Consider the following 22,856-nt stretch of genomic DNA (forward strand, 5'->3'; position numbering starts at 1 on the left):
GGTGATTAATGAAGCTTTCTGTGTTTTCTCCTCCTATCTATATAATTCCATCCTAAAAATAATCAGTGAAAATAAGCGGTCATTTCTTACTATAATTGGTGACGTCTCTTACGCTGTTCGCCAGTTTCCATTTCATGACACTATTTGTTTAATGATTTGGCACTCCCTATGCCTTTTAGATGTAATAAAGCTGTAGGAAACGTATTGAGTGCTTTGCTTTTATTTTATTTTTTTTGCTTGGGCACTTACATGATCAGGTTCTGCCTCAGTTTTTGAGGCTGTACCAATAAGGCCATAGCTTCTTATAGGCAAGTCAAGCGGATCCATTTTAGGCTATTTTTCATTTGGTAGTTTTGCTCTCAACATGCAACCAGTCACAAAAACCACATGCATTTTTGTCAAAAGCTTACCATGTAAACCCAGCTTAAGGACACCCTTTATCTGACAAAGTAAGGAGTAGATTTTACAGGAGGGGAAAGTTTAAGAAGCCTCCTTTATATTTACCATTCAAACCACAGTTGACTTTGGCTCAAAAACTGCAGCAAAATTTGCTGCTCCGCAACTTAAAGGATCTTCTGGACCAGATACCACAGGACACCTTCAGAGGCCTCGTGTAGCCCATGCCAACAGGACCTACATAATGTTAGCGAGCTGGCTGTAATGTTATTGTGTCTTTTTGGGGTTTATGACCAGTTTTCTCACAGATTGTCGAAGAAATAATCTTACCGCAAAAAAACTGGGAAACTTATTGACTCGAGTATAAGCCGAGGGGGGGAAATGCAGCAGCTACTGGAAAATTTCAAAAATTAAAATGGTCGGAGTTTTTGGGTGCAGTAGTTGCTGGGTGCTGGGGAGGGGGTGTTTTGGTTGTCTGTTTTCCCCTTCCCTTAGCTTGGGGACCGAGTTTTTTTCCCCCCACTTGGAATTCAGTCTGGCTGAATATAGGGTATCTGCAGTGCTCCTATTAACCCCTTCCCGACAGAACAGGAGCACTGCAGACCCCCTATATTCAGTAGACCGGGCACTGTCAGACACAGGGATACCTAATGTGTTTGTGTCTCACAGTAATTTTCTACTTTTATATGTATTCTAGGGAAAGGAGGGATTTACAACTTTTATATTTTTTTTAAAGCTTCTGTTTTTCCCACTATTTTATGGGAGATTCTATACATTGATATTGCGGCTGGTCATAGAACCCCCCCCCCCTCTTAAAAAAAAATATATTTTGCTGACTCGAGTATAAGCCAAGGGGGGCTTTTTCAGCAAAAAAAACTGTGCTGAAAAATGCGGCTTATACTTGAGTATATAAAGTAGTTCTGGTCTGTCTAAAACTTTAAAGGGATGTTGCCTCATATGTTCACCTTCAGGTCTTCTTCCACTAGCAGTTTGAGTCAGTATTGTGAATTGCTGGGACTCTTGTTCTGTGTCTTGTTGGTGGGTGCATCTTTTTGGACTGTTTTCCCATGTCTATGTTAGGGTGCATTCACACTGAGTAAACGCTAGCTTATTTTGTAGAGTAAAATTACACTTGTAAATTTTGCTATCCCATTGACTTCAATGATATTTTTTTACAACTGTAAAAATACGCCTGTAAAAAATACGCCTGTAAAAATACGCCTGTAAAATATCATTGAAGTCAATGGGATAGCAAAATTTACAAGTGTAATTTTACTCTACAAAATAAGCTAGCGTTTACTCAGTGTGAATGCACCCTTACACTGTCTTTTCTTGTTATGTTTTTGAAAATCTTTTAAAGGGGTTTTCCCATCTCAAGGATCCTGTTTCAACATTAAAGTTTTATTAAAGGTTTTTCCAAGGGTTTTACAAAAGGGGGGGGGGGGAGGAAAGGCAAGGGAAAATCAGGGAAACAATGGGAAAGAAAGAAGGGAAAAAGGGGTTGGGAGAGGAGAACAGGGGGAGGGGGAGGCGGACTCTGACGCAGCAGAGTTACAATGAACAATGCAGTTCAGGTAATCATATTAATGGAGAAGAAAGGACAACAAAAGCCGTAATATGATATAGTAGCAAAACAGAAAAAACAGTAATCTGCAATATAAAAGTACAAGCAGGAACCATGCGAGAACCAGAAAAATGGTTGCAGGAAAGAATATGAGAAGTAGGCAGGCATCACAGGGGTGAGGAGGGGAAAAGGGCACGGAAATCTGAAGAGTAATAGAACATGTTCCACAGTAGCCAGGTCTGGTGGTGAAGTCGGTCATCAGGGTGAAGCATCGCCAGCATATCCTCCATTGTACGGATATGGAGGAACTCTTTAAGCCAGGAAAGGAGTGTGGGGGGGGATTGGGACTTCCACAGCCTCGGGATGACTGAACGTGCTGCTACCAACATAAACCCTAATAACTTGCGAATAGGCTTCCGGAACTTGCGAGAGAAAAGGGAGAGAAGTAGAGGGGCCGGATCATCTTCTAAAACGACTCCCGTGACTTGAAAAATAACCCCTCTCACACTATCCCAAAAAGGGCGAAGAAGGGGACATCCCCACCAGATGTGGGCCATCGTGCCGCGGTCGGTGAGACATCTCCAACACCTATCAGAGGTAGTTGGAAAGATGGTATGGAGCAGAGTCGGGACCCTGTACCATCTAGAAAGGATTTTGTAATTAGTCTCCTGAGCCTTACAGGAGATAGAAAATTTGTGACACATCTCAAAGGCCGATGACCACACACCCGGCAGAAAAGCCACCCCCCAGCTCCCTCTCCCACCCCCCCACGAAAGGTGGTAAGCCACCCTCCGGGTCCTCTAACAGAAAGTTGTATAAAAGAGAAACCGTATGTCCCGGCTGGGAAGTGAAAAGACAGAGGCGCTCTAAGGGTAGAAGTGGTCTATGGACATCTTGTGAACGCTTCAAGGACAAGTAGAAATATGATAGCTGAAGGATCCTGTTTCAGCAGTTTTGCCTGTTGTCTCCTCTTCTCACTTCCTATATTCCCTCCCCTCCCAGTTTGCTGAACGGGACACTATGAAGTATCGCAATACTTAGGCAGATCAGATAATATGCACATCCTTGTAGAGAATGGACTCAGTGTTATCTTTGTATTTTCATAGAGAGATAACAGACCCTGCTTTATCAGCAAACTGCAATTAGCTGAACTGATTGTTCTGCCGGCAGAGCAGTGAGTAACATCACTTGTCCTATCTTACAGGTCCGTGGTTATGGAAACACTGTGTAAACAATTGGATAAATAATTGCACATAGCAGGCAAACAAAGCAGCATTGCAAAAGCAATATATTTAGGAAAAATCTTCAATTTATATAAGCTAGCAGTATAAATAGGATCCTTGAGATGGGAAAACGCCTTTAATAAAACTTTATTATACTTGAAACTTTAAAAGGAGCCTCTCACCATAACCCAGCATATAGCTCAACCCTGTAGATTGATGCAGGTGCTCCTAACCTTTCTAACAGTGTTGAGTCGATTCCTTCTTTGCTGGGATATCGCTGTTTTTGGCACTATGCACATAAGTTCTTTGGAGCAATGAGGGTGTTGTGGTTTTCTTCTTTGGGGCAATGGAATGGAAATAGAGAGAAAATGATCTTTTGAGTTATGTATTGAACGTCATCTTGGAACACCAATGATGTAGAGAATTACAGCTTCTCCAGTGGCGTAACTAGGAATGGCGGGGCCCCGTGGCGAACTTTTGACATGGGGCCCCCCCGACACCGAAGATCTCGACCGAGTCCCTCCTACGCATTCCTGCGCGCTCTATTATGTCCCATAGTGGCCCCTGCACACAGTATTATGTCCCTTAGTGGCCCCTGCACACAGTATTATGTCCCTTAGTGGCCCCTGCACACAGTATTATGTCCCATAGTGGCCCCTGCACACAGTATTATGTCCCATAGTGGACCCTGCACACAGTATTATACCCCATAGTGGCCCCTGCACACAGTATTGTGTCCCATAGTGGTCCCTGCACACAGTATTATCCCCCATAGTGGCCCCTGCACACAGTATTATGTCCCATAGTGGCCCCTGCACACAGTATTATGTCCCTTAGAGGCCCCTGCACACAGTATTATACCCAATAGTGGCCCCTGCACACAGTATTATGTCCCATAGTGGCCCCTGCACACAGTATTATGTCCCATAGTGGCCCCTGCACACAGTATTATGTCCCTTAGAGGCCCCTGCACACAGTATTATCCCCCATAGTGGCCCCTGCACACAGTATTATGTCCCATAGTGGCCCCTGCACACAGTATTATGTCCCTTAGAGGCCCCTGCACATAGTATTATGTCCCATAGTGGCCCCTGCACACAGTATTATGTCCCTTAGTGGCCCCTACAGGACTAAATACTGTCACCGCTGACCGCTATACCAGGACAAATTGTGGATAAAAAAAAATCTGGTCCTGTGCATTACAATTTAGTAACTCCATGTGCCTCATATTAATAACAGTTAACCCCATCATCTCCCTCACATTAACCCCTGTCTGCCTCACCATAAGGGTTACTGATATGTGAGAGACATGGAGGTAATAATAAAGTATCTTCATTACTATTACCCCCATATGTCTCACATATCAGTAACTCTTATGGTGAGGCAAACAGGGGTTAATGTGAGGGAGATGATGGGGTTAACTGCTATTACTATGAGGCACATGGAGTTACTAAAACACAAGTAATCCCCCCAAATGTCTGATAGTAATAAGTATAGTAACCCCAGCACGTACCTGTGTAGCTTCAGTTTCATTTTCCTAGAGCAGCTTCTTCCTCTTCTCTTCTGTGCTGGACGGCAGGGATAAGCCCCGCCTCCTCCTCTCATTGGTGGGCAGAGGACAGCAGAGAAAGGGAGGGGGGAGAGAGGGGGAGCGTCCTGCAGCGCTAACAGGAGCCAGACCTGCAGCTCCTGTGTCTCAGCCGTTGCTGCAGCTTCGGGGCCCCCTGTTGGTGGAAAGTATTCCACCAACAGGGGGCCCCGATCATTATACTCAGGGGTCCGAAAAGACCTCCGAGAATAATGATAGCAGCGGTAGCAGCTGTCACCGGGCCCCTAATGTCCCGGGCCCTGTGGCAGCTGCTACCGCTGCTATGGTGGTGGTTACGCCAGTGAGCTTCTCTATAGAGTACGGACTACTTTGGTCAGTTTTCTGTTACTGGACATCTGACACAATAGTTTATGCAATAAAGGTTTATTCTATCCAGTGACCGGATACATAGAACATAATGTCGGATGTTCGGTACCTTATGTACCAATAATGCAGATTTCTGGCACTTTGATTATAGCTTTTAGCTTGCGTTCCTCATAAATATTCATGCTGCATCTTGCTGTAATTTATTAGCTGTTAGAGGTTTTAGGTGCAGGTGCCCTTTAAATGTTTGCTTATTCTGAGTTGCCCTGACATTTTGGGAATGTAATAACCATAATAATGTTGGCGCATTCTAGTTGTAGGTTTATCGGAAACACTCCAGTAAAATTTGTCTCCATCTTGTTTGCATTTTGCAGGGAAGTCTATTCAATCCAGATATTAAACTTGAAACACTTAAGGATGATATCAAAGAATTTTTGAAGGCATCAGGTATGTCAATACTTCTATGTTTTCACATGGGGTAAATCCCATACCCCACCCACAGGTTATGCATGTCTTGAATGGACTTGCATGTCTTTTGAGTACGGGGTATCCCTGACCCCTTGTCTTGTGTTTGTAGTGGACAGAAAAGTAATGACGCCTTCACAGCGCTCTCCTTTCACTTCTATGGGACTTTTGATAATAGCTGGGCAGCGGGCCTTGTCTATTCTGGGAATCCCATAGCAGTGAATGGAGATCTCACCACTCACTGTGATATTAATATGGGCTGAGTGATCCTTGCTCATGTGAAGAAAATACACCTTTAAAGGATTTTCACAGATCCTTTATGGCAACTGAAGACATATCGAGGCTGTTGTCTACAGTGGGGACGCACATACTGTAAGAGATAAGATAAGATAATCCTTTAATAGTCCCACAATGGGGAAATTTCAGTGATACAGTTTCATAGATGGTACAGTACTATATAACAAGAGAGAAAAACACATACATGCTCATGGTTGATAGAGAAATCCTAGGAATCATACCAACTAAAAAGAAAGAAACACAGACACACTTCAGGATCATTTAGTTCTTCTGTGTGAAATGATGTTAATAATACAGCCCAACCATGGTTGGAGGACATGAGGAGGGGGGTCACAGCATGTAGATATAACAGGCAAAAAACGTTTTGTTTTTTTGCAGAGGTGGGGGACATAGTCAGCTATCATGATAACATGTGGCAGTTCCTTTGGTAGGTGGTGAGATCTCCTGCTCACAGCTGATAGTTCGGTATCTTGCATCAGCGCTATTGTCCATTAACCACAAAAAAATGCCCCAAATATCCTTCATCACAAGCCCTCCTGTTCCTTTCTTCTTACCACTGTGTTCTACTGCCCAGAGAGGTCTGAAGCCATCCAGGTAGACAGGGTGCTGCTCTCTTGCCAATCTTCCATAAACACATGGGTAGGTGGGTGATGGTAGGTTCCCAGGTTATAACAGAGTCCCACGTGTCCACAGTAAAAGAAAGAAATACCAGTCAGCTGTAGACATCTTCACACATCAGCAATAGACTCCAAAAATCATCTCCTTGAAAAGAAGAAGTCCACACTTCCATGTAGGTTTCTCCTCCATGCCACATGGTGTCCATGCTGTCCTTAGCTCCTGGGGGGATGGTAACAGGCACATGTGCACAGGAAAAACTCCAGGAAAAACTGTATGCCAGGCCAGGAACAAATGGTGTATGCCCTTGGCAGAGATGTCACTGAATGCTGGAGCCATCAATCATGGGCGAGGGTGAGGTGCACGTACACTACACCATGTGGCCAGGATAGATATCGAGGTCATTGCTGGAGGCAGAGACTGACTAGGGGTTGGGTTTATGTAATGGGTTTGTGATGTTGGTAACATCCGTACTACTTTATTTTTTATGACTAACGTTTTTCCCTTTTTTTTTTTCTTTCAGGTTGGGAGAAAAAAATTCAGAATGCAGTATATCGAGAGCTCAATGTGTATGTATCTTCTTTACAGGTCTTATAATGGCTGGTTTACAGACATAAATATGTAGAACTTCCTGTATATATGTGTAGACTTTCATACTTGCATTCATATATGCACAGTAAAACTGTACTTATATGTGTAATGCAGCAATATTGGAGACAAATGGCATCCACAGGTCCCAGGGGCATACACCATGGCGGGAAAACACTGTCCCCCTATGCTCAGTATGTATGAACGCCCACACACGGCCTTGGGTGCCATGCTTACTTTAGAAGCAATTATATCAGTACTGGTGGGTACTTGGCGATACAGGCATCCTGTGACGTGAGCGGCATTCTGTATTCCTTACACACCTCTGTGCACCCAACTCTCTCTCTGCTCTGGGCACCGAGTGCTGACTTTACATCAGTCACTGGAACAGAGTAGATTCACGGAGTGGTGCAATGAGTAATGAATGCGGCTCACCACTCGCTTCTTGGACATCACTCTGTATGGGGGCACTGATGTGGCCAGTATACTGTGTATAGAGTAACTGAGGGGTCCATTCTATTGTGTCTATGGTGGCACCAAGGGGGCCAATACTATTTATGGGGGCACTGAGGGAGCCATTCTGCTATGTCTTTGGGAGCACTGAGGGGGCTATTGTACTGCGTGAGTGCTCTCAGGGGGCTATTCTACTGGGTGTGGGGTCACTGAGATGGCCATTATACTCTGGGTGGCGGCACTAGTGTATTATTCATACTTCCAACTCTCCCAGAAAATTTGGTAGGGTCACAGAAAACAGGATGATTTCCTAGAGTACCAGGAGAGTGGGCATCTTCTAAGCCCAGTAAGTGTTCATGCATGCGCCATACTTTTGGTCATTTTATGTATATCATAGGCACATTATGTTCCAGTCATGGCAAAGGGACAAAAAAAAGTATCACAAAAAGAGGTGTGACATGTTAAAAAAACAAAAAAAAACAAAAAAGGTTCTGCTTTTGGGGCATGGTCACCTCAAAACATTTTATGCCCTGCTTCACATTGCAGTAGTACCAAATCATTTGATGGACATCATGTGAGGGATCCCATGCACCCTCTATAGCCTTACAATGGCTCCTGCCTGGCTTATGTTATGGTGTCTGTCACTTTAATGGGATGACTATTGCTGCATGCTGCGCTATTCTTCCCATCAAATCTGACACAACAGCTGACAGAGGCTCCAGACAAAGCATTATATTGTTACCATAACTATAGGAGTACTTGGTTTTAAAAATATTTTCGCTAGGGTTGCCATGCTTGAAAAGGTTAAAAAAAAATCAAAAAATCTGTGCGGCATGGCTGACTCCAGATGTGGTAGGGTATTTTCTGCTGTGGATTCTACCATTCACATGTGTTTTGTGATGGATTTGCTATGTGCTTCACCCTATACATATGCATTTTGGGTGGCCTGGATATGGAATTATAGACTCTCTCTGTTGTAGATAATCCATTTGCTAATACCCTGTAAATGGAGGATCTGCCATTCACGACCCAGAGCAGAGAGTGGCTACATATAGTGTCTCTCAATCTGAAGGACCTGCTGGGTCCGAGCATTTCAAGCAGTCCTTTGTGTTTAGAGGTTACGGTGTACTTCATATATATTTGATTCTTGTTTTTGTGTTTTGTACATTAGGCTTCCAGCTCCTTGCCATCCAGCAGCACCTCCTGAACATATCAAAGAGCCTTTGGCATATATGAGGCGAGCTCAGGTACGTAGCAAATGTGTCAATGGCTCTGCCGTTAGGTACAGCGCTGGCATTCAGTCATGTTTCGGTGACCATATAAAGGGGTCATGCCATATATATACATATTTATTTCAGATTCATATAACCATATAATGGGCGCACAACGTGTCCCCTTCACTTCTATGGGCCGAGCTTGTAATTACATTGCAGGGCTTCTATGAAAGAAAGGGGCAGTATAAACAGTAAAGAGATCTTTACCTTTCACATAGGTGATCAATAGAGGGCACATGTCCGACCCCCACTAATCTCATATTGGTGACTTACAGTACTGTGTAAAAGTTTCAGGCAAGTGTGGAGAAAGTGCTGCAAAATAAGATTGCTTTTAGGAATAGAAGAGTTAATAGTTTATTTTTGTCAATTAATAAAATGATGTGAATGAAGAAAAGAGAAATCTAAATCTCATCAATATCTGGAATGACCTTTGCCCTTTGGAGGAGGAGTCCTAGAAGCGATGATACAGCCCCCACTGAGCCCTGATCTCAACATCATCCAGTCTGTCTTGGATTACATGAAGAGACAGAAAGATTGGAGCAAGCCTACATCTACAGAAGATCTAGACTCTAAGATGGCAGGAACAACTTCCCTGCCGAGTTCCTTCATAAACTGTCTACAAGTTTACTGAGAAGAATTGATGGAAAGCAAAGGGTAAAGGATCACACCAAATATTGATGGGATTTCGATTTCTCATTTCTTCATTCACAAACATTATTTCTGTTACAAACAATTTTAACATTTCTATTTACTTAATTTCTCAGTAATTTTTTTTTCACACCTGCCTACAAAGGACTGTATCCTGGGGATAACTCATCAATGAAAATAACTTAGAAAACCAACAATTTTTAGAGAAAAACTTAAGTGATAAACGGTAGCACCACCGCATATGTATAAATGTGCATAACAAATAAAAGAATTCCTTATTTTTTGTGAAAATGCAATTTTCTGACTGACTGCCCAAAGAACAGTTTTGTTTATCCACATGGTTATTTTCCGTCAGATTAATGCCAACCAGTCTGCTGGGCTAGGCTGCTGGATCTGAGGGTAGCATGTGATAGACAAGGACACTTGAGTGTCAGGAAAAGTTAGTAATTATTATTTACAGTCCTCACACTTATCAGCACCCGGCAAGTCCTGAGACTGGCTTCTCAGTAATTGACTGCTATATCTGTGTGTGTGTGTGTGTGTGTGTGTATGTGTATGTGTATATATTGATGCTTGTTTACTTCCATTTACATATGGCGATCAATATCAGTATGCAGTGAGCAGACCTTTATTCCCATATAATTTGCAGCAAGCATTTTTATTCCTGCCAGATCAGCCGACAAACAAGTATATGGGTATCAGAGTCGGGGTCAGAGTTTTTGATGGGTTGGAAAAAAGTTGCTGGCTCTGACTCCAGCTTCAAAATAAAATGATGAATTTGTTTAAATGATATTCTCCAATTATTAATATTATATAATTAATTAGATGTATAGTTTGTTACATATTTATGGGGGCGCAGGGTGTTGCCGGGGCCATGGGAGAGAGAGGGGGGCCCCGGGGCGTGAAGGGGCATGAGCGCGGGTGACGAGGGTGGCTGCGAGGAGCCAGGAGCAGCCGGTAGGTAAAGAGGCCGCGGGGACAGGCAAGGAGCAAATGGGACAGGGGCGCACAGGAGTGGACATGGTGGCACATGGCGGATCATAACCAACGGCGAATGCTGAAATATCAGCGGCTCAGTGCCAACTCCAACCCACAGACGAAGTCATGGGCAGATGATAGTATGGACGTAATCCTGGTGGAAATTCTGTTGCAGATTTACTGCAGATTTTTTTTTTTAATCACCGTTTCGCTATTCATTGAAGTGTATGAGCCTTGGAGATAGCTGCACGCTTTATCTCGGCCGTCTCTGGTGCTCTCATTGAAGTGAACAAAATACCTACATTCAGCTTGTCTACAGTCAGGCTGAATACATTGCAGGGTTTGTTCTTGGGATTTCATGAATAAGAGTTATGGAAAAAGTGTGGCACAGGGCAAAACAATGCATGGTAAGTCAGAATAGTAAGTGCTGCATTGTAAATAATAATAACTGGGCTATGCTCATATCTCATTTTTTCTCCTTTAACTTCTATGCATGATGTATATGTTCAGTGGCGTAACTAGGAATGGCGGGGCCCCGTGGCGAACTTTTGACATGGGGCCCCCTCGACACCGAAGATCTCGACCGAGTCCCTCCTACACATTCCTGCGCGCTCTATTATGTCCCATAGTGTCCCCTGCACACAGTATTATGTCCCTTAGTGGCCCCTGCACACAGTATTATACCCAATAGTGGCCCCTGCACACAGTATTATACCCAATAGTGGCCCCTGCACATAGTATTATGTCCCATAGTGGCCCCTGCACACAGAATTATGTCCCTTAGTGGCCCCTACAGGACTAAATACTGTCACCGCTGACCGCTATACCAGGACAAATTGTGGATAAAAAAAAATTTGGTCCTGTGCATTACAATTTAGTAACTCCATGTGCCTCATATTAATAACAGTTAACCCTATCATGTCCCTCACATTAAGCCTTGTGTACCTCACATAAGAGTTACTGATATGTGAGAGACATGGAGGTAATAATAAAGTATCTTCATTACTATTACCCCCATATGTCTCACATATCAGTAACTCTTATGGTGAGGCAAACAGGGGTTAATGTGAGGGAGATGATAGGGTTAACTGCTATTACTATGAGGCACATGGAGTTACTAAAACACAAGTAATCCCCCCAAATGCCTGATAGTAATAAGTATAGTAACCCCAGTACGTACCTGTGTAGCTTCAGTTTCATTTTCCTAGAGCAGCTTCTTCCTCTTCTCTTCTGTGCAGGAGCTGGGCAGGGATAAGCCCCGCCTCCTCCTCTCATTGGTGGGCAGAGGACAGCAGAGAAAGGGAGGGGGGAGAGAGGGGGAGCGTCCTGCAGCGCTAACAGGAGCCAGACCTGCAGCTCCTGTGTCTCAGCCGTTGCTGCAGCTTCGGGGCCCCCTGTTGGTGGAAAGTATTCCACCAACAGGGGGCCCCGATCATTATACTCAGGGGTCCGAAAAGACCTCCGAGAATAATGATAGCAGCGGTAGCAGCTGTCACCGGGCCCCTAATGTCCCGGGCCCTGTGGCAGCTGCTACCGCTGCTATGGTGGTAGTTACACCACTGTATATGTTATATAGATGCCTGCAATACAAGTCATACAGTGGCATGCATCATCATAGGATCACATTGTGAAGTAAAAAATAGCATTGGTTGATATATATTCTGTTACTGGACTCCACTGAATGGAAATGTGCAGTATATTCTAATTTTCCATCTTTATGACTACATCAAACATCAGACAAGATCCAAGCTGTGAATGCAGTCTTACTGATACCTATCTGTTGTATTAGTATACATTTTATCTTTCTTTTTTCTTTTAGGCCAGCTGGGAGAAGAGAGTCCTGAAGAGCTTGAACAGTATGTGTACAGAGCTCAATATTCCTCTTGCACGCAAGGTACCGTGTCAGTCTCCTTGGGGTATTTACTATGAAGTGTCATGTCATCTGTACTATTCAGCACTTTATAGTGACAGATTGCTTGTGCGTTGTTGCCTTACATGATCTGTCACTCTGTATAACTAAGTCACTGTCCTATGTGAAGTATTTGATTTATTCGTTATAGATGAGACACTTTAATATAGATTTAGCCGAGTACTGGACAATGAGATTCTTGTACTCTAGGTCAATATGTCATCCTTTCTGGTCTGTGCACTGGATCCAGGATACTAGTTACTGTATCAAGTGTTCACATCCCAGCTGTGTTGAACAGAGGCAGTAATGTATTTTATTTGAGCACTGATGTGCATGGTGATATGGATCTACCCATTTTCCTTATGGTAAGGCAGTACAAGTCTACGTTTCATGCAGGGAGCGTCATTAGAACGTAACAGTACAGCTGCTGCAGGCTTCAGGCCTGAAATATGGCTGAAACGTGAGGGTCTTTTCACATTCCTTCTGCAGTATACATTTATTATACATTATTATGTAGTCTCCAATTCCACCAAGGATGGTGGAGAAGAATATATGTCAAGTTTATTTGTTAGATGAGACAAAAAACAAAAACAAACAAAAAAAAAACAGCACCGAGTTGCATATGGTGAAGTACCGTATGGTAATTGAAAGAATATGGTAAGATAGCCTCTCACCTCAGATGTTTGTATAAACAACCGCTTATTAGGCTTTTGAACCACTTAGGGAGGGGGGGTTCCGCCCCGGATGATGAGACTGCAGGATCCTGTACCACCCTTGGTGTCAATCGATGTTGAAAGAGGACCAGAATACAGAGAGGATCACCGCGCTCAGTTGATGAGTGATTAAAAATCCTTTATTTCGGTAGAAGAAACACAACGCGTTTCGGGCACCAGTGCCCTTTTTCAAGTGTATATACTCAACTCACGTCGGACTGGATGCTTTATTTTTTTTCACTTCACTCAGTACAGAGTAAGGCTAGGTTCTGATCAAATGTCTGGCTAAGATCGGCAGATGAAAAGGTCCTGCAAGTTTGTATTTTTTTGTCCAGCAAATTTATAAAATATGGACAACTGGCAGATCACCTTATACTCTTTGGGGTCCCTTGGGCTCCCGTTGGAGTCCGCTGTTTTATCAATCCATTTGTCCTTTCTGCTGGTCCTTAGGTGGACCATAAGAATGGACCCCTGTATTCTGTGCAGGTTTGTTTTTTTTTTTTTTGTTTTGTTTTTTTTTGTAAACATGGGTCCATATGGAACAAATCTAGACGGCTTGAAAACTCTAAGGCTATGGGTAGACAGCAAAATACTCCTTGGAAATCTCCCTGAGTATTTTGCCTATGTTCCCATGGTAGAGCACCCCAGTGTTTTCTGCTCTAGTTCCTGTTGGTGCTTTAGCAGAGAGTCACCGACGCCATAGCAAGATAGGACAGAATGCTTCTATTTTCACACTCCATAGGAGCTTGAAGGCGACAAATTCTGTGTGTTTTTTTTGGGTCACTTTTGACACTCCAACAAACACAGTGGAACTTACCGTAACCTCTAGTCCATTTGTCAGGATGGGTTCACAACTACATCGCAGTCTCCGTTTGGGGACTCTGTTGCAGTGACCACAAAAAAATTGCCAGACATTGTTTGAAGTTCTACAAGTCTGACTTTTTTGTCCTGTGGTATCAGTTTAAAATAGCGAACACTGACGGGCCCTATCATAGTCTATGGGGTCTGTCGGTCACTGCTGGTGTTAGTGGTCCGTGTCCATTGTTCTTGTCCTCCAATGGACCAGAACAGCAGACAACTAGGCAGAAGTGTGAAATTAGCGTCAGACTTGTGCTGGCCTCAGATAATAATAAGAAGATTACATACATTGCTAGGACATAGCCCACGTGTATTATTTTATTTTTCTGCAAATATAAAGCAGTTGTCACCCTTGGTTTGTCATGGTGTACATCATGTACATACAGTCTGCATACAATGTACAGGACTTTCTTTGGCTGAAACAGAAAGTCGTTGGTAATATAACATGCAACCATAACTGTCCTCTAAACTTTTTCTATCATTTCCTTTACAGAGGCCATCTGAGGAGCAGAAAGAATTGCTCAACAAGTGGAATGAAATGGGAACAGATGAACCGGGTACAGCGCTTAAAATGAGATCTGTAACACTTATAATAACACATCACATGAATTTTTTATATTCCTACATCTGACAAGTTACTTCATGTATGAACCTTTCATGTCCTTGGGCACACGCGGTTGTACTTGTACTTGTCCATAGCTCTGTACTGTCAGAGGGGGTTCCTTACCACCCAGCCATGATGCTAAACAGGTTGCTAAGGAATGCCCCCGTCCTTAGAGGGGGGCATTCCTCAACACTCAGTGTCTTTACTGAGCGGTAAGAAACGCCCCCTCTGACAGTACTGTGCTATGGACAGTATTGTCAGGAGGGGCATTCCTCACAGCCTAGCTAGACTGTCAGAAACACCCTTCTGATGGTGAAGAGATATTGGTAATGGCACCAATATCTCTTTCCCCGGGGCACATAACTGGAAATGAACTGAATTCAGCGCACTGTTGGCTTTCTAGCGGTACATAAAACCGTGTGTGTCCGAGGACATGATAGGTTCTCTTTAAAGATAGAACCCCTTTAATTTTGTATATATTTTCCCCCTTAGACCTGACTCTCTTTAGACCTGTTTATGCACCTAAGGATTTCCTTGAGGTATGTAGATATTGTTAAAGTTGAAATGAATCATTGCTCATTCTGTCCACTTGCCTTGACATTGCTAAAAAAAAAAATAGAAGTGTACAGTGGTGATCACGCTTATTATACTTAAATGGTTCTTTAGCCCATTTCTAGATGACCTGTCTGCTCTCTTGAAATGTCTATTGCTAAATATTTGAAATAAAATTCCATTAAATAACATGTTTCTTATAACCTTAGGTTATTCCATTCCGTTGATATTCCTCCAAAGAAATGTATGATTAAATTGACATCTGGGTGATGTAGGGTGTCTCCGCACACTCTTACATTCATTACTCAGTATCTGACACATCCATTAGACAGGGAGAATGGTAACACCCAGTTGTGAATTTATTCATAGCCGCACAACTCGGGAATACGCTCCAGAATAATTTCATCTGACAGTATATACTACAACAGACATATAAGGAGAGATTAATTATGAATAGTACAGGTGAATATGAGTTACTTTTTTCATAATAGTCTATGGAGAGGGGAAGGAGAGGAGGAGGCTGCTGGAAAACATACAGTTACCTGCAGCTGCTACTCTGCTATACTGTAAGTGAAAGAGCTGCTCTGGCACTGATGAGGCTCTACTACACAGAATGAAGCAAAAATTAACAGTCTACTCCTCCCCCTTCCCCTCCAAAGAGTTCTGTGTGTGTTAGCTGGATACAGACACAGACTTTATATAAACGGACTAATAAGGAGGAGAAGAGCAGTCTAATACCTGGAGAAGGAAACAGATTTCCTTAAAAATGACATTTCTTATATTCACTTGTATTATTAATTGATGAAAAGTTGTTGTATACTTTAATTCACTGTTATCACGTAGAATTGTGTAGCACTCTCACTCATTATTGTCATTATTTTAGAAGTTTTTTTTGGCTTTACGATAGACAACCTTGAGCCTCATACATCTCTTCTTATGTCTTGATGTCCCTGGCCCAGTATGTGAAATTCTTTGCTGAACATTAGCTGACAGTGCACACTGAGATTTATGCAATTTGTGTAACATAACATGGCAAAATACTGGAGTCATACCCTTGTACATTTCATCTGTCAGGTACTTCCTTACAAAAGTTTTCATATCAACCAGAGTTCGGTTTTGTCACTAAGGTTGTGTCTGGTTTTGGAGGCTTTTTGTATAGAAGTAAAGAACGTAATTATTAAAGGGAATCTGTCAGCAAAGTGTCTGGCAGTTTTAGGTAGGGGCCCTGAAGAAAAGTTTGGTGAGCTGACTTCAGAAAGAATTGAATTTATGTCACACAGTCTTCCTCGTCTTGATCATAGCGGTGGCAGGAGAAGGTCTGTGTAGAAGATATCAGACCATGAGTGCTGGGTCACTGAAATGTGCTTGCTACTTTTCTGTAAAAGTTTGGGGAGGTTAAGTAAAGTAATAAATCCTCTGCGGTATGAGACACATACTCCGCTTTAAACTCCATTTTGTAAAGAAGGCAACAGATGCCCTTAAAGGGGGTTCTGTTTTCTAGGTGAAAATTAATAGCGAACAGGGAAGAGATTCAAATATGAAAAAAACAACAACAAAGCATACACATCTTTCCTAGACTCTGCCATCCCTGCTGCAACTTCCCGGTGACAGTCTTCCATTTCAGAACCAATGTGAATTTCCCTCCATGTGCCCATGTCAGCAAATTGATCATTCATTAGGGAATGGTTGGCTACATCATCACTTTAGAGGATCTGACAACCATATGGACACTGGAAAAATAAGTATCCTGCTTGGTCTTGCCACAAATTGGTTGATACAACCACAGAACCCACATCACAAGAGAATCTGCTGGTCAGTCCCATTCATCCAAGGCTAATCAGAGACATCAAGGCGAATCTGAGACAGGAATCCGCTCCAAATTCCTCTGGACTTTTCGCTTAGAGGCCAGAATGAAAACAGCCTTATTTTCCATGTCAACATTTTAAAAATCTTTAAAAACCATGCAAAGTTGACATCTGCTTATTTTCAGTCTGTTGCTCTTATCCTTCATAGAGTCAGAACAACGGACTGTAAAACTAATATAATGACTGTTGCAGATGGAGCACATTCTGTCCACACCAGTCACCTTTACCACAATGTAAAATAAAAGATGCAAGCTTTCTTCCATCTTGTTTGTGTACTTTTCAGGCGGAACGTAAAATCGTGTCTACGGGACTTCATCTTATGTTACTTTCTGGTAAATGATGACAGATGTAGATTGAATGTGCTCCATTTGCTCCTGTTATAATATTAGTTTCACAGTCCGTTGTTCTGACCCTATAACTGAAAATAAGCAGATGAAAGCTGAGCCTGAACCACTAAAAATTCTTAAAAAAATTTAAAATAAAAAGTGATGATTTTCTTATGACACATTCCCTTTAAGACGTGATTATTACCATATATTGTCCTATGGTCATACATGTAATCTATTCTTCTGTATAACAGTATCTTATAATCCTAATAAGCAAATCTTAATGTATTTATTATTATTAACTTGCAGGTACTAATTAATCTTCGTAACCCTAATTATGATAGTGGGGAACAGCCAAGTTTTAGGACTCATCTTGGTTTAATTCAAGTTCCACTAAAGATTAAGGATATTCCAGAACTGGTGAGTAATATAATAGTAGTGGGTAATACAACCATGCTCTTTTTCTATAAATGTGTTTTTTTTGATAATATATATATATATATATATATATATATATATATATATATATATATTTTTTTTTACCTAAAAATTTCACACCAGCGCTTGAATTCCATTCAGGGTTTCCGTTCCCGAACCCAGTTAACAAATGTGGAGAGAAAAGCACTGCAAACAACGCTTTTCGCGCTGCATTTTTTGCCCTTTTCGGACGGAAACCTGGTGGACTCCATTATAGTGTATGTGGTCCTCAGGACTCTGCGGAAACCGCTTTTTTAAGCGGATTAGATTTCCATTTGTGTTTTAAACCTAGCGTAAATTAAAGAGGAATTTTTATACTCTCTACACATTATATACTGCTGCTGGCAGTGCACTGAATTCAGCACCCTGTTAGTTTTGCAGGTATCGGTGCCATTACTTTCGGCTACCGATATCGCTGGCGTCACAGCTCAGCATCATTGCTTTGCATTCAGGAATGCCCCTCTATAGAAGTGTTCCATCAGTCGCTGAGCTATGAGGTCGGCCCACTGACAATACAGTGATATTGGTAACTGAAACGAATGGCACCGATATATCCCTGGAATCGAGGCACAAACCTACAAAGCTGACATTAGTGCTGAACTTAGTGCAAGCGTATGATATGCCACATCATAAAGGCCATGAAAAGTCCTCTATAAAGCGTTATTCCTATCTTGTAAAGTTATGGAATTAGCTACCGTAGTATTTGCTATTTATTTATGATGTATCAGTGGGGACCTGAATTCCAAGACTTCCACCAAAAGCGAATATGATGAGATTGTTCTGCACAAGAACTTGTGAAGGGGACACAGTGCTCAACCAGTGCTACATTCCTGTTTTCCCTGTACTGCAGCTCTGCAACCTAGCTGTGCAGGGAACTGCAGCTGCCCCCATTTCTTAAAATGAGGAAGAGCTGCTCTTCTCCGCGTATTGGGGGACTGGGAATGATACCATGCAGAGGACGCAGCCCTGTAGCCTCTTCTTTCCTAGGACTAGTAAGGGCTAGTTTACATGGGGTTCCGCGTGTGCACATTCTGTTGCGGCTTTCTGCTCCGGATTAGGCCCAAATGAATGGGCCATGTCAGGAGGGAGGTGTCACGAGGCAAACGCCATGGCTGAATCAGCCACGGAATCCTCTTGAAGAAAGGGCAGCTCGCTTCTTTTTTCCGCGAGCGAGAAGAAACCGCTCACGGAAAAAAGAAATGACCGGTTCCCATTGATTTCATTGGGAGGTGGCAGGATTTTGACGCAGATTCCGCGTCAAAATCCTGACCATTTTGCCCCGTGTGAACTAGCCCTAAAGCCTAGCAATATTCCATCACTTTGTACGATAGGAATACCCCTTTAAGTATTGACTCATCTGCATCCTATAACATATATATTGTTTATTGCAGTATATTTGTCATTTTGGCAGGGAGTGTTCTGCCAGACTGGCTTGTCACTATACAATGACATCCCCTGAAGTATAAAATTAATGTTTGTGCTGGTGATAATGTAATGTACTATGCTGAGAGATAAAAAGGAATTGTTTTAATGAGTTTGGTATATTTGAAATATCACGTGTAAGAAGACATTGCGGATCATTGTAAAGTTACGATGACAGCCTGTCAGATTCCTTTTTTTATACTAGTGTGGATTAGAAAATTGAAAAGGCTTTTTTTTTTTTTTTTTTTTTTTTTTACATAAATGAGCCCAATTTGACTTCATGTTGTGATCTTGAAAGGTCACAGAGAACAATAATTGACTTTACTTCTTTATGAAGCACAAGTTATTTTATTGTATACCCCCTGAAAAACACAGGAGTTGTGCTTGTCTCCTACTTATGTTATTTTTATCTATGCGATTTATCTACACACCTCCACTGAATTGGCAGGGGAGTTTCATATTTCAGAAGGATTCTTGGGAAAAACTCTGAGCAGGCAGGGAACAGTCCCCCTTTCAGTTTTATGATTTTGTGACTGCCAAACATGAGAATTACATCCCTATTGTGATGTCACAATGTCCCATTGTAGTGTCATAGAAGCCTATTGTGATGTCACAATGTCCCATTGTAGTGTCATAGAAGCCTATTGTGATGTCACAATGTCCCATTGTAGTGTCATAGAAGCCTATTGTGATGTGATAATGGCCCATTGGCATGTCATAGAAAACCATTGTTATGTGACTATGGCCTATTGTCACCTGACAATTGTCATACCACAATCATGTTACATTGGCTCAATTGTCATTTCACATTGGCCATTGTCATGTGATGGTTGTCGCTGTGATGTCACAAAGTCCACAGACCATTGTCATGTCACATTGGCCCATTGTCTTGTCATAGAAGACTTTTATCAATGGGCTTTTATCATGTGACAATGGTCATGGCTCAATGGCTCATTATCCATTGTGATGTCATAGAGTCCATTGTGATGAGACACTGGCCTATTGTAATGTGACTGGTCCAATGTCATATGACAGTTGTCGTGTCACATTGGCCCATTGTCATGATGTGACAATTGCCCACTGTCACCTCACAATTGTCACATTAGTAGTACTGTACAGTAGAGACGGTCACCGTTAGGCGCAAGTCCACCCGATACATAGCCCAAATGTCTCGGTGGTGTAGAGATTCCAGAGTTGGGGAAAACCCAAAGAAAGCCCTTAAAGGCGCTGTACCAAATATCATAATAGTATAAATAGACATCCAAAGGTCTGCTTCTTAATCAGGGTATCCCAGTTGTGATGTCGAAATGTCCTGCTGTGATGTCTTAATAACATATGGTGATGTCATATTTACAAATTGTGATGTCACAGTGCCCCATTGTTGTGTTGCTGTAACCTATTGTGATGTCTGAATGCCCCATTGTGGTGTCACAGTGACCCGTTGGGATGTAATATTACCCAATTGTGATGGCACAGTGTCCCCATTTCCTGCCTTTCGATGTCTTCTTCGTGTTGCCGTTCGCTTGAAATCCCGTTTTTTTGTGGTCACTCCTGTATTTCTATAGAGTACAGAGTATACTGTGCCTGCTCGCATAAGCGGCCGCCCGCATGTGAAAGCAGAGCTGACTTGTGCATACTTTGAATTTTGACACCTACTCCTCCCCTCCCCCCCCTGTGCGCACTTCCTGGGTGAAAGACAAAAGAAGAGGCCTGCTCGCGTAAGCGGCCGCCCGCATGTGAAAGCAGAGCTGACTTGCACATACTTTGAATTTTGACACCTATTCCCCCCCCCCCCGTGCGCACTTCCTGGGTGAAAGACAAAAGAAGAGGCCATTGCTGAAAAAGATGGAGGCGGCGCTGGAGAGAGTTCTCTTTCAGCATTTGGGACACCCCTCTGCTGTTTAAGCGCTGGGGCCCGCCCCCAGTGCTGCGATAGAACTCATTTGCATACCAACAAAAAACTGGATTTCCAGCGAACGGTGGCACAGAGAAGACATCGAATGATAGGAGTAGAGTAGCCTTTCTTAAGGCTATTCCAACGTGTTAGTGAGAAAAAAATGAGTTTGAATGATAAGATCCCTTTAAACAATCTGAACCCTAATGATGTCACTGTGCCAATTTGTGATGTCACCATATACATCTGTAATACCCTAATTTTTAAATCTTTTATATTTGCTTCTTTGTTCTTGCATCTGCTAAATTTTTGCCGTTTATTCTGACTTCTCTGATGTTCCTTTTGGAGAATTTAAAAGTTATTTATTGCAGTCCTATGCCTTCCCTCTTGAGTGTCAGCCTTCTTCTCATTCACAGTAATATGGGGACAGTTGTCAATTGGTGACACATGTCAGTGAGGCCACCGTCTTATGAAGACATCACTCTCTGGCCTCAAAGCTGGCATCGTATTTGCACATAATGACGTTCTGCTAAAACCAGCTGCCAGAATGTGGCCTTAGTTCTAAATTGAAGTCTAAAACAGTTCTGAAAAGTACATTTCATTTTTTCGAAATACTATATTATCCTTACAAAACTTGCGTATGAAATTATTCTTTGCCTTACAGAGGGATTTTTTCAGTGAACTGAGCCTAAATACAGGGCAGCTTGGCGTGGATGACTCTACCCCGGTCCCTCCTGGTAGGAAACCATCATTTGTTAAATGGCTTAGCTGGTTTGCAATAAGTGGTGACTTTACCTTTTTTGCTTTCCTTACATGACGTTACTGTCATTTCCACAAAGTGTAGTGGATTAGGGCGAGATGTAAAATGTGGCTGGTTTTGAGCAACATTTCATTTTTAGTTTCAGAATTTTTTGCTACTAACTTTATAATACATTGTTATAGGACTTGCTAGCTTTTTTTTCTGCCTCCCATTCCTTACGAGGTGGAATCCGTCTAAAGATAGGTCACGACTCTTCTTTTTTTCCTCTACCTAAAAAATCATCTAGAGGAAAATAATTTGCTCTGTATCATCAGAATGGAGCCCCAGTTCCCCAGAATTTAGTTGGCACTACAGATGTGTCCTTCCCTTTCTCTTAGCATAAATTATCCTTAGAAGGGTGGCATGAGAAGACCAGCACTTTAAAAACATTGTTTTGTGATACTCTGTCATGAGATGTCTATCCTACATACGCATATGTGTAGCGACCCAGTGGCTGTGTTGGGAATTACATCTCGTCTGAGTTTTTGCTACTGTAGCATGTGAGATTGAGAACATTTAAAAAAAAAAAAAAAAATTGTTCTTGGTTGGGTACAGGTTGGCATATCTCTATAGGGACCACACCTTGCCTTCCTAATATTCTAATATAGTCCTACACATAGCAGGCCGGAACAATAGAATGATAACTTGCTGTTGCGCTCAGAAAATTCTGCAATTTGCTATTTTCTGTACTGTTTAATAGTTAACCTTTTACTTTTGTATTGTTATTATTGATCTCACAAGTTTGCAAAGTAGATGTCATGGATTTCTGTTTCTGTTTATTGAATGGATATTATTGATATTCTTTCCTTTCGTGATTCTTAGTTTATGTATTACCTTTTCTTTTTCATCTGAAGAATTGTTCGAGAGTGAACACTTCCAGCTTGGCAAAAAAGGTATGTAAGATTTACTCTTTTATATCCTATCCTTAAAGGGGATATTCTGGTAATAATATTCTGGATGAGAGATAACTGCTAGATCTGCGGGGCTTTGAACACTAGGACCTTCACATATCACAAGAGCATGG

The 22,856-nt window shown here is 42.2% G+C and overlaps 1 protein-coding gene across 1 annotated transcript in view; it reads left to right on the forward strand.

The window, feature by feature from the left end:
* The window catches only part of TBC1D19 (TBC1 domain family member 19), a 118,252-nt gene that overhangs the window by 15,557 nt on the left and 79,839 nt on the right, over positions 1-22,856 (forward strand). Inside the window, exons 2-10 of the mRNA XM_075259993.1 lie at positions 5,470-5,542; positions 6,996-7,041; positions 8,685-8,760; positions 12,233-12,307; positions 14,387-14,450; positions 14,990-15,036; positions 17,550-17,660; positions 21,698-21,770; positions 22,687-22,725. Coding sequence (XP_075116094.1) covers positions 5,470-5,542; positions 6,996-7,041; positions 8,685-8,760; positions 12,233-12,307; positions 14,387-14,450; positions 14,990-15,036; positions 17,550-17,660; positions 21,698-21,770; positions 22,687-22,725 — 604 coding nt within the window. The remainder of the gene's footprint in view (positions 1-5,469; positions 5,543-6,995; positions 7,042-8,684; positions 8,761-12,232; positions 12,308-14,386; positions 14,451-14,989; positions 15,037-17,549; positions 17,661-21,697; positions 21,771-22,686; positions 22,726-22,856) is intronic.

The sequence above is a fragment of the Leptodactylus fuscus genome, chromosome 1, assembly GCF_031893055.1.
Source record: "Leptodactylus fuscus isolate aLepFus1 chromosome 1, aLepFus1.hap2, whole genome shotgun sequence".
In the NCBI taxonomy this organism is placed as follows: domain Eukaryota; kingdom Metazoa; phylum Chordata; class Amphibia; order Anura; family Leptodactylidae; genus Leptodactylus; species Leptodactylus fuscus.